Consider the following 15,855-nt stretch of genomic DNA (forward strand, 5'->3'; position numbering starts at 1 on the left):
CTTTCCAACCCACATGCCCTGTTTTCACAAAGTTTCTTCTGGGTTTTGGAGGAAAGAACTGAAACCTCTTCCGTACTAAGCCTTGGATAGAACTGGAAGGCAGGCCCAGAGCCTGGAAGACCGTCTCAGGGGAGAGAATGCAGCTCCAACACTGCAAGCACAAGGCTGTCTTGCAAAGAGCTCACAGTGTGGGCTCTGGGGCCAGGCTACCTGGGTTTGAGCCCTGGTTCTGCCTCTTATTAGCTGAATGACCCTAGGCAGGTGCCTCCGTTTCCTTAACTATAAAATGAGAATGATGATGCCTCCACCCGACAGCACCATGCTGAGGACTCAATGAGATATTCTGTGGGAACAGGACCCAGCACGTGTTAGCTTCTTAGTAGAGACTGTCTAACAAAACCAGACGTGTTAACCCTTTATCTGAAGAGTCTTAGGGGTCCATGAACCTCCTGAAATTGTTCACAAATTTTACAGATTTCTCTGGGGGAAATTTCAGGAGGTTTTATCAGAACCTCAAAGGAATCTGTTGATGGCAAGAACTACTGAAGTAGCTTAAAGTCTAGTTGAGGGCAGGGACTAGGTCACTCTTTTTTGGGGGGTTCTCCTACAGCAACCAAGGCCTGACTCTGCATGCATTATGCAGTAACCCCTGCTTAATGGACAGGGGGCTACATGGATGAGTCATCGGAGAACTGCATAGATGGGGTGGACCCAGGGCCACCTGACATCTCAGAGCTGAGGTCTCAAGCTTCAGATGCACAACCCACCCCAACCTTGCTACCCTTATTTCCTGTCCTCAAAGGCCCAGAGATGCAGCCCACCCCCCTGAAACACACTCCAGCAAGCTCCTATCAGCCACTGGCCCAAGCCTCTCCCCTCTCGCCTCCCACACTCCTCAAACCTCTCTGCCCAGAGACCCCCAGGAGGGACTCAGCATTCAGGAAGGGAGATGAACTCAAAGTCGGGGGCCAGGCCAGACGTCTCAGCAGGATGTGGTTAGTCACAAGCCTGGCCCTGGGAGCAGGTGCCAAGGAGGAAAAGTCAAAGGACACGTGAACCACCAGGTCAGCCGAGCGCAGAAGCCGGCAGCGCATCACTTACAGTCGCTTGATGCCCGACTCCGGCTGGGGGGACGTCCTCGGGTGGGCGATGGGTGGGGGTTGGGGTATTCGATTTTCCTCTTCCATTTCTTCACTGGAAGGAGATGAGAGGCATGAGATAAAAGAGTCAAAATTCCTTGAGAACTGGAACATTCCAGAAGAGAAGTGTCTGATGGTCTGAGAGGGTGCATGCTTTTTAGGGGACCCGCATCTGTATTTCCAGTTTATTCTGAAGAGTCCAGCCAAATAGAACCACTCCCCGTTTCCTGTCCTTACACAGGCTTCCCTGTCGCTACACCTCTGTGGTTTCTTCTACCCAGAATATACCCGTCACCCCTCAACATCTCCCATATCTAAATACTACCCTATCCTTTCAGGAAGGCCCAGTTAAATGCTGCCTCCTCCAGGAGGCCTTCCGATTTCCACCCCATCTACAAACTCGAAGTGATCTCTCCCACTCTCCCATCTTTTTTTTTGTTTTGTTTTGAGACAGGGTCTCATTCTGTTGCCCAGGCTCCAGTGCAGTGGTACAAACATAGCTCACTGCAGCCTTGACCTTGGGCTGAAATGATCCTCCTGCTTCAGCCTCCCAAGTGGCTGAGACTACAGGGTAAGCCACCATACCTGGCTAATTTTTAAAATTGTTTGTGTAGAGATGGGGGTCCCACTATGTTGCCCAGGCTGGTTTCGAGCTCCTGGGTTCAAGTGATCCACCTGCCTCGGCCTCGCAAAGTGCTGGGATGACAGGCATGAGCCACCGTGCCCGGCCTCTCCCATCTTTGAACATCCAGTGTACAGTCAGTAAACTTTTCAATAAAAACGTGTGGTATTATATTTTTTCTGCATCTCTTATCTTCCCCACTGGAGCAGGGACCACCTCTGGTGCATGGGTCCTTCCTTCCGGCTTTCTATTCAACAGGTATTTGTTGTGCACCTACTGTGTGCCAAGCTCCATTGTAAGTGCTGGGAACTTAGCCATGGACAAGATAAATAAGACTTCTGGTCTCATGTTGCTTGTGGTCTCGTGTGGAAACCAACAATAAAGCAAGCATGAGAGTGAACAGGATAACGTAGGAGGTGAAAAGGGCCACAAGGACCATAACACCGGGGCCGGGTTTCATTCATTCATTCATTTAAAAAAAGAGATGAGGTCTCGCTTCGTTGCCCAGGCTAGTCTCAAATGCCTGGGATCAAGCAATCTTCCCACCTCGGCCTCCCAAAATACTGGAATTAAAGGTGTGAGCCCTGGTGCCCGGCCTGGGCCCAAGAGTTTCAGAAAGGGGTTGTGGGCTTGTATGTAAGTTCTTTAGGCCAGAGAGGGTACCCAAAAAAGACACTGATGAAATGCTTGTCTTCCAGGGGGTAAGAAGGTAACTGTATAGAAACTCTGGCTAACCTCAGTAAGGAGCCAGCTCGGGCCATCCAGCCCCAGGGACACTTGCCTCTTATAGTAAGCCAGCTCCTCTTGCAGCAAGAACACCTTGGACTTGAGCTCGTTCCTCTCGTGCAGCACGTCCCGCAGCTCCTGCAGGGTGAACCGGGGGCGGTTGGGGTCCTTGAGATCCATGGCCACCTTCTCTGCGTCGGAGATGCTGTCCTCTCCAACTGGCTCCGTCTGGAGAAGGCAGAGATGCTGCTAATGAATTCTTGGCAGCCACTGCCGGCACCCACTCTCTATCCTGAAGGAGCCCAAATTCTGCCCCTCCCGGGGTGCCAGCAGCCTGTGGAGGGTGCTATTTTCAGCACTCGCGGGCGGCCCCTGCTCACGTTCTGTACAGTTTCCCTCTGGAGGTGGAAGCCAGCGGCCACCTGTTCATTGTTCGCCTTCCCAACAGCCGAACCCACGGACCCCGCACCTCCCCACCCGACTTGGGGTTTCATTACAAACATGACAAGGCATCCAGGGGAGGAGCTGTCACACCTCCCCTGCCCCCACCCTCGTACATCTGCTGCTTCCCCTTTTCCAGGCCTCCTTTCATCTCCTTACTAAGACCATTGCTAAGTTGGCCAGAGTGGCTGGAATCTCAGCCTACAACAATTCTCCATTCCTTTTTCATTTGACAGTAAGTCATATCCATTTTCCCTGTTGTTACGGGCCTTCTGGTTAAGTCCTCTCCTCCCTAGTGGCTTTGGGTATCTGGAGTTCAGTGGAAGCCCGGCGGGGGTGCACACTCAGCCATTTCTCTGTGATGCGGGTGACAGACAGATCCCAGCATCATGCTAAGTCACCTGCCCCAAGTCACACCCACACCCATCCTCTCAACTTCTTGCATAGGAAGGGAGCCTTTTTAAAAAAATGTGGTAAAATATACATAACATAAAATTTACCATGTGAACCTTTTAAAAGTGAACAATTTGGAGGTGACATTTAGCATACTCACATGTCACACAACCATCACCTCTGTCCAGTTCTAGAACATTTTCTTCACACCAAAAGGAAAACCCATACTTATTATTATTTTATTTTATTTTTTCTGAGATGGAGTTTCACTGTCACCCAGGCTGGAATGCAGTGGCATGATCTCAGCTCACTGCAACCTTCACCCCTTGGGTTCAAGCGATTCTTGTGCCTCAGCCTCCCGAGTAGCTGGGATTACAGGTGTGGACCGCCACACGCGGCAAATTTTTTTTTTTTGAGATGGAATCTCACTCTGTCACCCAGGCGGGAGTGCAGTGGCACGATCTCAGCTCACTGCAAACTCTGCCACCCGGGTTCAAGCCATCCTCCTGCCTCAGCCTCCTGAGTACCTGGGATTATAGGTGCCCGCCATTACGCCTGGCTAATTTTTGTATTTTTAGTAGAGACAGGGTTTCACCACGTTGGCCAGACTGGTCTTGAACTCCTGCCCTCAAGTGATCCACCCGCCTTTGCCTCCCAAAGTGCTGGGATTACAGGTGTGAGCCACCGCACCCAGCTGAAAACCTGTACTTATTAAGCAGTCACTCTCTACTTCCCTATCCTGAGCCCTTGGCAAATGCCAATGTACTTTTTGTCTATGGACTGCCTACCGTGGACATTTCCCAGAAACAGAGTCATACATTAAGTGGCCGTTTGTGCCTGGCTCCTTTCACTTAGCACAGTGTTTCCAACGGTCATCCACGTTGCAGCACACACCAGCACGTCACTGTTTTTTTTTGTTTGTTTTTTGTTTGTTTTTTTTTGATATGGCGTCTCACTCTGTCACCCAGGCTGGAGTGCAATGGCACGATCTCAGCCCACTCCAACCTCTGCCTCCCAGGTTCAAGCGATTCTTCTGCCTCAGCCTCCCGGATAGCTAGCTGGGAATACAGGTACCCGCCATCATGCCTGGGCTAATTTTTGTATTTTTGTAGAGATGGGGTTTCACCGTGTTGGTCAGGCTGGTCTTGAACTCCCGTCCTCAGATGATCCACCTGCCTCAGCCTCCCAAAGTGCTGGGATTACAGGGTGAGCCACCACGCCAGCTCACTTCACTCCTTTTGATGGCTGAACCATATCCCACTGTACAGATGTGCCACAGTGTGTTTATCCATTCTTCAGCTGACGGACATCAGAGTGGTTTCCACTCTTTGGCTAATGTGAATAGCAATGCTAAGAACTGTATTAGTGTGGACACTTGTTTTCAGCTCTTCTGGTTGTATACCTGGGAGTGGGATTGTTGGGTCATAGGCTAATTCTGTGTTTAACTTGTTGAGGAGCTGTCAAACCGTTTCCCACAGCAGCTGCTCTATTTTACATTCCCACCAGCAATGCACAAGGGTTCCAATTTCTTTTTTTTTTTTTTTTTTGAGACAGAGTCTCGCTCTGTCGCCCAGGCTGGAGTGCAGTGGCGCAATCTCTGCTCACTGCAAGCTCCGCCTCCCGGGTTCACGCCATTCTCCTGCCTCAGCCTCTCCGAGTAGCTGGGACTACAGGTGCCCGCCACCACGCCCGGCTAATTTTTTGTATTTTTAGTAGAGACGGGGTTTCACCGTGGTCTCGATCTCCTGACCTTGTGATCCGCCCGCCTTGGCCTCCCAAAGTGCTGGGATTACAAGCGTGAGCCACCGCGCCCGGCCAAGGGTTCCAATTTCTCTACATTCTTGCCAACAGTTATTTTCCTTTTTTTTTTTTAATCACCAGGAAGCTTTTGCAAGTCAGCCAGTCAATCTACAGGTGGCCCACACTCTCAAAGTAATGCAGTGTCCCCAACACTCCTGAGCCACCAATGTCCCATGACCAACCAGGAGTAGACAGAGGTCAGGACAGCAGTGAAAAAGCTCCAGATCAGGGAAAGGGAGAGGGAAACAGACGTCCCTCCCAACCTCAAGAAAAACTCCATAGGCCCGGCACCGTGGCTCACACTCGTAATTCTAGCACTTTGGGAGGCTGAAGCAGGAGGATCACTAGAGCCCAGGAGATTCAGACCAGCCTGGGCAACACAGCAAGACCTCATGTCTACAAAAAAGAAAAGAAAATTAACTGGGCATGGTGGCTTGCCCCTGTAGTCCCAGTTACATAGGAGGCTGAGGCATGAGGATCACCTGAACCCAGGAAGTGGAGGCTGCAGTGAGCCAAGATTGTGCCACTGCACTTAAGGCAGTGTCTCCAACAAAGTGAGACCCTGTCTCAAGAAAAAAAAAAGAAGAAGAAGAAGAAAAACCCCATAGCAGTACAGGGAGAAGAGGACTAACTCCAGCCTGGATGTGCCCTGGACAGGAGGCTGAGGGATTCCAGAAGGCAGAGCCGAGATGCTTCACACACTGGGGGAGGCTGGAACCGGCTGTTCTGGGAAAGGACGTGTGAAAGCAGACACCACCCACTGCTGGGGCACGTCAGGTGACAGCAGAGCCACACACACAGCAGGCCCAGGTTGGGGGAGCAAGCTGACCCTGCCCAGCTTTGGGGTCGGAGTCAGCAGAGGAGGGGCCTCCATGCAGTGGGAAACTGAAATCTGACCCTGGCCGCCCTCGCAAGCTGTCTGGGCAGCTGAGGGGCTTCTTCCCACCCAAGAACAAGGGGAGGAAATGTTGGAGGATTTAATTTCCAAAGAAAGTATTCTAGGCGTCTGCTGATGCCACAATTTAGGTGGGCTGTGTCCTCAGAGGACATCTTCAACGTCCGACCTCCTCTGCAGCGCCTCCGGGGATGCTCTGGAACCAGCTGGCAGCCACACACTCCATGTCTCCACCCAAGACCACATACAACAGGTGACGGATATGCGGCCGGCATTCAACCGCGCCAGTTCTCCTCTTCCCTGGCCCAGCTTTACCAAGGAGCAGCCCTGGATGTCTAGTTATCCAACATTTACTGAACGCTAACTTTGTGCCTTGCCGGCCGTGGAGCTCAGCCCTGAGAACAGAGTCAGACAGATGGGGCTGAAGAGAAGACACACATAAATAGAAACTTACGGCCACGTGTGGTGGCTCACACCTGTAATCCCAGTACTTTGGGAGGCTGAGGAGGGCGGATCACCTGAAGTCAGGAGTTCCAGACCAGCCTGGACAACATGGTGAAACGCTGTCTCTACTGAAAACACAAAAATTAGCCGGGCGGCCAGGCACGGTGGCTCACGCCTGTAATCTCAGCACTTTGGGAGGCTGAGGTGGGCAGATCACAAGGTCAGGAGTTTGAGACCAGCCTGGCCAACATGGTGAAACCTCATCTCTACTAAAAAAATACAAAAATTAGCTGGGTGTGGTGGCGCGAGCCTGTAGTCCCAGCTACTCGGGAGGCTGAGGCAGGAGAATCACTTGAACCTGGGAGGCAGAGGTTGCAGTGAGCCGAGATCGCGCCACTGCACTCCAGCCCGGGTGACAGAGACTTCGTCTCAAAAAAAAAAAATTAGCTAGGTGTGGTGGTGGGCATCTGTAATCTCAGCTACTCGGGAGGCTGAGGCAGCAGAATCTCTTGAACCTGGGAGGTGGAGGTTACAGTGAGCCAAGGTCATGCCATTGCACTCTAGCCTGGGTGACGACTGAAACTCTTGTCTCAAGAAAAAAAAAAAATAAAGAAACTTACAAGGTGGCCTAATAAAAGAGGTGCACCACCGGGTGTGGTGGCTCACGCCTGTAATCCCAGCACTTTGGGAAGCTGAGGTGGGTGGATCACAAAGTCAGGAGATCGAGACCAGCCTGGCCAACATGGTGAAACCCCGTCTCTACTAAAAAACACAAAAATTAGTCAGGCATGGTGGTGGGCACCTGTAATCCCAGCTACTTGGGAGGCTGAGGCAGGAGAATTGCTTGAACCCAGGAGATGGAGGTTGCAGTGAGCTGACACGGTGTCACTGTACTCCAGCCTGGGCGACAGAGCGACAGAGTAAGACTCCATCTTAAAAAAAAAAAAAAAAAATAGTGCACAGACACTAGATCTAACTGGAGAGAATCAGGGAAGATGTTAATCAGATGTAGTCTCTATGCATGGGGTCTTGACGAATGTGTAGGAGTTCACCAGGAACTCTGGGCATTAGTAGTATAGACCAGAGGTTGCAAACTAAGCCCTTAGACCATCCCAGTGCCGCTGGCCCACAGTTTGTTTGGCCCTCACTGTGTTCTAAAACTCTGTTGAATTAGCTGCCAACTCTTTAAGATTAGGAGATTTCATATTGAAATTTGCATTTTGGGCTTCCTGTGGAAAGTGCGCTGGAAGATCAGGCCCCACTGGCAATGCTGGGCTGTTTCCGAGCAGCAGCTGCTCCCTTTTCCATCCCTTCTCCTTCTCCTGCCTGGACCCTGCAGGCAGCAGTGGCCCCTGCTATGGACCCGAACCCCAAGTTCCCTCCAGTCCTTTCCTCCTCAGACAGCTCAGGTCCTGCCTTTCGTAGCAGGCCAGGGCCTTGCCTCTCCTGTGTCTCTGAGAGGGACCATCTGACAGCCGTCCCCACACCCTGGGGAAAGAGCAAAGCCCTTCAAAGGAACTCCCAAACCCTCACCTCTCGAGAGGCCTCTGGGCAAAGCCACCTGCCCCTCTGTCTGGGCTTTCATCTCCCCATCTAGCCCTTGATAACCCAGAAATATTTCCAAGGGCCCTTCCCACCCAGGTACCTGGGGATTTCTGTGACACACACTTTCAAAGCCACAGGAATTTCCTGCTCACCCCTATTGGGTTTTACCTGCCCAAGACATTGAAGGGCTTCCTTAGAACCTGAGTTCTTTTTTTTCTGGAGAAGGGACAGTTCATTTTTGGGGAGGAATGGCCTGATTCCTTTAGAGTTTTGGGAAATCCCAGCAAGGTATGCAAAAGTCCTTACTCTCTTTTTTTTTTATTTTATTTATATTTCATTAGAGATGGGGTCTCGCTTTGTTGCCCAGGCTGGTTTCGGACTCCCGGGCTTAAACAATCCTCCTGCCTCGGCCTCCCAAAGTGCTGGGATTACAGGCGTGAGCCATTGTGTCTGGCCCCAAAGTCCTGACTTTTTTTTTTTTTTTTTTGAGACCGAGTTTTGCTCTTGTTGCCCAGGCTAGAGTGCAGTGGCGTGATCTCAGTTCACTGCAACCTCTGCTTCCCGGGTTCAAGCGATTCTCCTGCCTCAGCCTCTCAGGTAGCTGGGATTACAGGCATGCACCACCATGCCCGGCTAATTTTGTATTTTTAGTAGAGATGGGCTTTCGCCATGTTGGCCAGGCTGGCCTTGAACTCCTGACCTCAGGTGATCCGCCTGCCTCGGCCTCCCAAAGTGCTGGGATTACAGGCATGAGCCACCATGCCCGCCCTGACTTCTAATACTATTGCCTGAAAGTACAGGCAGAAGGACAGCCCCGGGCTCCAGCTTCTCAAGAGGCCACCAGGCAGTGACCACAGGGCCGCGGGTGGCCCAGGACTATCCGGTTCAGCCCGGGAGGGACCAAGGAGGCCCTTTCCAAGATGGCAATCGAGCTCCATCGGCCGTGGTCCTCCTAGGCTTACTCCGTGAGGGACCGGGAGGTGGCTCGGGTTAGCTGAGATAAGCTGGGGCCTTCTGTGGGTTGTCTGCTGATCCCTGGAGGCACTCTGGGCACAGCTTCAGAGCAATACCCTGAGGCCTCAGCTACTTCCCAGGAAGGCCCAAGAGACCAACTAACAAGCCATGGGGCTGCCCAGAGGCCTTAGGGAGGCAGCATCCTGGGTCAGGGCCTCCATCCCGAGGCCTTGGGAATGCTCCTCACTGCCTGGGTGCCTCAAAGCACCCTGCCCTCCCATGGCAGCCCCTTCACAGTACTTCTGAGCAGCCCCTGGCCCAGCAATGTGGAATGACTGTGCTCTGGTCACACTTGGCACCACCAGGCCTAGCATAAAGTCAATGCATAAATTCTGCCCGCCTTTCAGCCAGCATATGCCTGTCTGCTTTCCCTATGCAGGCAGCCCGCACTTTACAAAACAAAAACAAAACCTGTTACGAAATCAAAAAGCGTGGCCGGGCACGGTGGCTCACGCCTGTAATCCCAGCAGGAGGCCAAAGTGGGTGGATCATTTGAGGTCAGGAGTTCGAGACCAGCCTGGGCAACATGGTAAAACCCTGTCTCTACTAAAAATACACAAAAATGAGCTGGGTGTGGTGGCGCACACCTGTAATCCTGGCTACTTGGAAGGCTGAGGCACAAGAATTGCTTGAACCCAGGACATGGAGGTTGTAGTGAGCCAAGATCATGCCATTGCACTCCAGCCTGGGTGATGGTGTGAGACCCTCACTCGAAATAAATAAATAAATAAATAAATAAATAAATAAATAAATAATAAAATAAAATAAAATAGAGGCAGGCAGATCATTTGAGGTCAGGAGTTCAAGACCAGCCTGGCCAACATGGGGAAACCCCGTCTCTACTAAAAATACAAAAATTAGCCTATCATGGTGGCTTGAACCTGGGAGGTAGAGGTTGCAGTGAGCCGAGATTGTGCCACTGCACCCCAGCCTGGGTGATAGAGTGAGACCCTGTCTCAAAAAAAAAGAAAAAAATATATATATACATATATATATATAGTCTGTGAAAGGCAGGAAACCTTGAGTTGAAATATGAGGACCTGGATTAACGAGAAAACACGCTAAGTGAAAGAAGCCAGGCAGGACCACATGTCGTAGGATCCCACTGATGCCATGTCCCGAACAGGTGAATACACAGAGGGAAACAGCCTGCTGGTGGCCAGGGGCTGGGGAGGGGAGGAGGCAGCTACCACAGGAGCAGGGATTTCTGATGGGGGTGATGGGAATGTTCTGGACAGCGGTGATGAGCACACAATAGCTGAAGTGCATGGCATATGAATTACATCTCAATAAGGAAGTTATAAAAATAGAAAGAGCCTTGTCTCCTGGTGATCACACTGCAATGACAGTGACACAGCTCAGAAAGAACTGCGTGGCAATGAGACAGATTCCTTTCTAGCTCTGCGACCCTCCATAGCTCTCATGTCCTCCAAATCCTGCCCTGGGATAAACCCCTGACCCCAGCCACATGCTGCACGTTCTCCGGCCTGGCTCACTGTTCCCCCTGCCTGGAATGGCCTGTCCACAGTCCACCCTGGGACACGCCCATCCACAGGACCTGGCCCGAAGCCTTCGAGATCTTTCCTGACCCTGCCTCTTTTTTTTTTTGAGATGAAGTCTTGCTCTGTCGTCCAGGCTGGAGTGCAGTGGCTTGATCTCGGCTCAATGCAACCTCCACCTCCCGGGTTCAAGCGATTCTCCTGCCTTCACCTCCCGAGTAGCTGGGAGTACAGGCACCCACCACCACGCCCGGCTTTTTTTGTATATTTAGTAGAGACGGGGGTTTCATCATGTTGCTCAGGCTGGTCTCGAACTCCTGACCTCAGGTGATCCACCTGCCTCGGCCTCCCCAAGTGCTGGGATTACAGGTGTGAGCCACTGTCCCTGCCTCTTGACTTCACCAAGCCCTCCTCTGATCTTATACTCCTCTCTCCCAGCTGCGCGAAACAGTGAACCTACTGAGTCAAGCTCATTCCCCTCACTTGTCAGATGACGAAATTGACCACCAGAGAGATGGACAGGCCCAGGTCACACAGCAGCAAGTGGTGAAGCCACCACAACCTGCAGCTCCCCTGTGTGACTGACAAGCCTCCTGAACTCACAGAGCTCCAAGGGATAGATGCGAACCCAGCAAAGCTGCCCCGAGCCTGGGAAAGCACACTGCAAAGCAGCCTGGCGGGGTCACAATACCGCAGCCTGATTTTACTCCCTCATTTCTTCCCTGCCCCATTGGCTGCCAGACAGGGAAGACGAAACTGACAGGCAGTCGGGCCAAGGTGGTGTGAAATGTCCCTTGTTGCTAAAAAGTCTTGGAACAGGGTTGGGAGTCTCGATGCTCTTGAGACCCCAGTGTGGGCCAGGCCCTGCCTGGCCAGGAGACCGGCCTGAGCTCTTGTGGGGCCTGAAGGTTGGAAGGGGCACACTAGGAGCAGGGAGCAGGGCAGAGGTGGCCACTGCCCTACCCTCGGCCTGGAGGTTGTCTTTGGCACCAGCTTCCTTCCCACTGTCATAGATTGAGTTCAGCCCTCACCTTCTCACCTGGCTTATTGCAAAGGGCTCCGGACAACCATGTCTGCCACAAGCTCCTTCCCTGTCCTCCAGTGAAACAGCTGAGTGTCTCGCTCGCCTGCAGAACCCCTGCAAGGGACCCGCACCCCTACTACTCAGAGCTCTGTGTGGTCCCTGGGTGCCGACTCCCCAGCACTGTAGATGACAGCTGTTGTCTCTGCCTGGCCTTTATCCTTCCTTCAGTTCTTTGCGTTAAGTCACTGCTGTTTTCTTCTGGAGAAAGACCTCCCTCCCACTTTTAGTCCATGTGGCATGGGTCGCAGCCATGTGACTCAAGAATAAACATGCATATTCTAGGTCTCTGGCCACAATAGTTGTTTCAGTGATAGGCCAATGAGGATTTCCTGAGGCTTTTGCTGGGATTCTAGGGAAACAGGCCATTTCTTTTGACTGGGGTTGCTATGCTGGTCAAATACTAGTGGCAACTGTATGGCAAGAGCCTGGCTGAGAATGACAACAGCACAGAGGAAAGCAGGGCCTGAGAAGGTCAGAGCCACATTCCTGAGAGCAGCTCGTGAGCACCTGGAGCCGGCTGTACCTGAAGCCACCGCTAATTCAGAGCTTTTGGTTACACAGTCGATAAATTCATTTTTTCCCTCTTAAACATTTTTTTTTTTTTTTTTTTTTTGAGACGGAGTCTCACTCTTTCACCCAGGCTGGAGTGCACTGGCGCGATCTCGGCTCACTGCAGGCTCCGCCCCCTGGGGTTCACGCCATTCTCCTGCCTCAGCCTCCCGCGTAGCTGGGACTACAGGTGCCTGCCACCTCGCCCGGCTAATTTTTTTTATTTTTAGTAGAGACGGGGTTTCACCGTGTTAGCCAGGATGGTCTCGATCTCCTGACCTCGTGATCCGCCCACCTCGGCCTCCCAAAGTGCTGGGATTACAGGCGTGAGCCACCGCGCCCGGCCAAACATTTTTTTTTTTGAGACAGAGTCTCGCTCTGTCGCCCAGGCTGGAGTGCAGTGGTGCGATCTCAGCTCACTGCAAGCTCCGCCTCCCAGGCTCACGCCATTCTCCTGCCTCAGCCTCCCGAGTAGCTGGGACTACAGGTGTCCGCCACCATGCCCGGATAATTTTTTGTATTTTTAGTAGAGATGGGGTTTCACCGTGTTAGCCAGGATGGTCTCGATCTTCTGACCTTGTGATCCGCCTGCCTTGGTCTCCCAAAGTGCTGGGATTACAGGTGTGAGCCACTGCACCTGGCCCCATTTTTTTTTTTTTTTTTTTTTTTTTTTTTGAGACGGAGTCTCGCTGTCGCCCAGGCTGGAGTGCAGTGGCGCAATCTCGGATCACTGCAGGCTCCGCCCCCCGGGTTCACGCCACTCTTCTGCCTCAGCCTCCTGAGTAGCTGGGACTACAGGCGCCCGCCACCACGCCCGGCTAATTTTTTTTTTGTATTTTTAGTAGAGACGGGGTTTCACCATGTTAGCCAGGATGGTCTCAATCTCCTGACCTTGTGATCCGCCCGCCTCTGCCTCCCAAAGTGCTGGGATTACAGGCATGAGCCACCACACCCAGCCCATTTTTTTTTTTTTTTTTTTGAGACAGTCTCACTCTGTTTCCCAGGCTGGAGTGCAGTGGCACAATCTCAGCTCACTGCAACCTCCACTTCCCGGGTTCAAGGGATCCTCCTGCCTCAGCCCCCCTACTAGCTGGGATTACAGGCATGCGCCACCATGCCCAGCTAATTTTTGTATTTTTAGTAGAGATGGGGGTTTCACCATGTTGGCCAGGTTGGTCTCGAACTCCTGACCTCAGGTGATCCACCCGCCTTGGCCTCCCAAACTGCTGGGAATACAGGAGTGAGCCACTGCACCCAGCCATTTTTTTTGAGACAGAATTTCACTCTGTTGCCCAGGCTGGAGTGCAGTGGTGCGAACTCAGCTAACGGCAACCTCTGTCTCCTGGGTTCAAGCAATTCTTCTGCCTCAGCCTCCCGAGTAGCTGGGACTACAGGCGCAGCCACCATGCCTGGCTAATTTTTTGTATTTTAGTAGAGACGGGGTTTTGCCATGTTAGCCAGGCTAGTCTTGAACTCCTGAGCTCAGGAAATCGGCCTGCCTTGGCCTCCCAACTCTTAAACCATTTTAACTTAGGCTTATGTCATTTTTAGCCAAAAGCAGCCCTTAACCGCTCCTTTTTTTTTTTTTTTGAGACAGTCTCACCCCTGTCGCCCAGGCTGGAGTGCAGTGGCGTGATCTCAGTTCACCACAACCTTCATGTCCCGGGTTCAAGCAATTCTCCTGTCTCAGTCCCCCAAAGTAGTTGGGACTACAGGTGTGCACCACCACGCCCGGCTAATTTTTGTATTTTTAGTAGAGATGGGGCTTCACCATATTGGCCAGGCTGGTCTTGAACTCCTGACCTCAAGTGATCTGCCTGCCTCGGTCACCCAAAGTGCTGGGATTACAGGTGTGAGCCACCATGCCTGGCAACTACTCCCTTTTAAGACTCCTCTCCCCAGCCTTCCTCACTTGTATCCCAGATGCCTGTCCTGTCCTACAGCAAACCTGGAAGTATCTACCAAATTCACAGGATACCTAATGACTGTGCTGGGACTTGAACCCACCTGACTGTGAGCTTGTCTGTCCTACCTCCCCTACCTGTAACTCAGGTTACTAGCGCAGCGTCTGCAAACTTTCAACAGCTCATAAATATCTGCTGGGAGAAAACACAAGCCTGAGTGTGTCCCTAAAGTTCACTCTACTGTTTTGAAACAGCATCTCCATTTTCCACATTTCTACTTGTCAAAGTCTCAGTGTTGTTAACACTGACGCCCGGCTTCAGGAACAGCTCTTCCCTGAAACCCCACCTCCCCCTCTCTGCCAGGATGAACGATCTCACCCTCTGTGTTCCTGACACAGTCTGGGGGCACATTTAAGGAACAGACACCCCTAGTGCCCACCTTGCAGCCCTGGGCCTACCTGGATGTCAGCCGCGGCTGTGATGGACAGCTCTGGCCATGCAGACAGTAACATGCACAGTGCTGTGCGACCATCACCGCCCTCTAATTCTGGATCATTTCCATCGCCCCCAAAGGGAACCCCATGCCCATCAGCAGTCACTCCCCATTCCTCCCTCGCCCAGCCCCATTTGGACACCAATCTACTTTCTGGCTCTATGGATTTGCCTGTTCTGGGACATTTCGTGCAAACAGAGTCACACACTGGCCTTTTGGGCCTGGCTTCTTTCACTCCACATGATGTTTGTCCAGCTCATCCGTGCTGCCGCGTGGCCAGGGCTGCATTCCTCTTTAGAGCTGAATCATACTCCCCTGTATGGACAGACCCCTGTTCACCCATTCATCCGCTGATGGACATGTGGGTTGTTTCCACCTTTTGGCGACTGTGAATAGTGCTGCTACAGGGTCTCACTTTGTTGCCCAGGCTGGAGTGCAATGGCTCAATCATGGCTCACTGCAGCCTCAAACTCCTGGGCGCAAGTGATCCTCCTGCCTCATCATCCCAAGTAACTGGGACTACAGGCATGTGCCACCACACCTAAGTTTTTCTTTTTTCATTTTTTTTTGAGATGGAGTCTGACTCACTCTGTTGCCCAGGCTGGAGTGCAGTGGCGCAATCTCAGCTCACTGCAACCTCCGCCTCCGAGGTTCAAGCAATTCTCCTGCCTTAGCCTCCCAAGTAGCTGGGATAACAGACGCCCACCACCACACCCAGCTAATTTTGTATTTTTTTTTAGTAGAGACAGGGTTTCACCATGTTGGCCAGGCTGATCCTGAACTCCTGACCTCAAGTGATCTGCCCACCTCAGCCTCCCAAAGCGCTGGGATTACAGGTGTGAGCCACCACACCCAGCCTAAAAGCAAGGTTTTAATTTTTAAATAATTTTTTGTAGAGATGGGGTCTCGCTATGTTGCCCACGCTGGTCTTGAGCTCCTGGCCTCAAGTGATCTTCTTGATCCCCTTGCTTCAGCCTCTCAAAGGGCTGGGATTACAAGTGCAGGTGACCACACCTGGACTTCATGTAAAAGTTTGAACACCTGCTCTCAATTCTTTTGGATATGCGCCTAGGAGTGGAATTGCTGGGTCATATGGTACTGTGTGATTAATGACTAAGGTCTGGACTAACTAACGTCTCCCTCCCATACTACACTGTAAGCTCCATGTGGACAGGGATCATGTCTGTATTTTGCTCACTATTTTATCCTCTGGGCTGGCTACATAGTCAACAATCATTGGTATAAATGAATAAATAAATGGCAGGTGCCTAATAACCATCGCTGAGGTGGGAGAATGCTGGGAGTCT

At 51.9% G+C, this 15,855-nt stretch overlaps 1 protein-coding gene across 1 annotated transcript in view; it reads right to left on the reverse strand.

The window, feature by feature from the left end:
* The window catches only part of RILPL1 (Rab interacting lysosomal protein like 1), a 60,428-nt gene that overhangs the window by 11,562 nt on the left and 33,011 nt on the right, over positions 1–15,855 (reverse strand). The window contains exons 5-6 of the mRNA XM_055238002.2: positions 2,543–2,715; positions 1,102–1,194 (exon numbers count right to left, since the gene is read on the reverse strand). Coding sequence (XP_055093977.1) covers positions 1,102–1,194; positions 2,543–2,715 — 266 coding nt within the window. The remainder of the gene's footprint in view (positions 1–1,101; positions 1,195–2,542; positions 2,716–15,855) is intronic.

The sequence above is a fragment of the Symphalangus syndactylus genome, chromosome 13 (genome assembly GCF_028878055.3).
Source record: "Symphalangus syndactylus isolate Jambi chromosome 13, NHGRI_mSymSyn1-v2.1_pri, whole genome shotgun sequence".
In the NCBI taxonomy this organism is placed as follows: Eukaryota; Metazoa; Chordata; class Mammalia; order Primates; family Hylobatidae; genus Symphalangus; species Symphalangus syndactylus.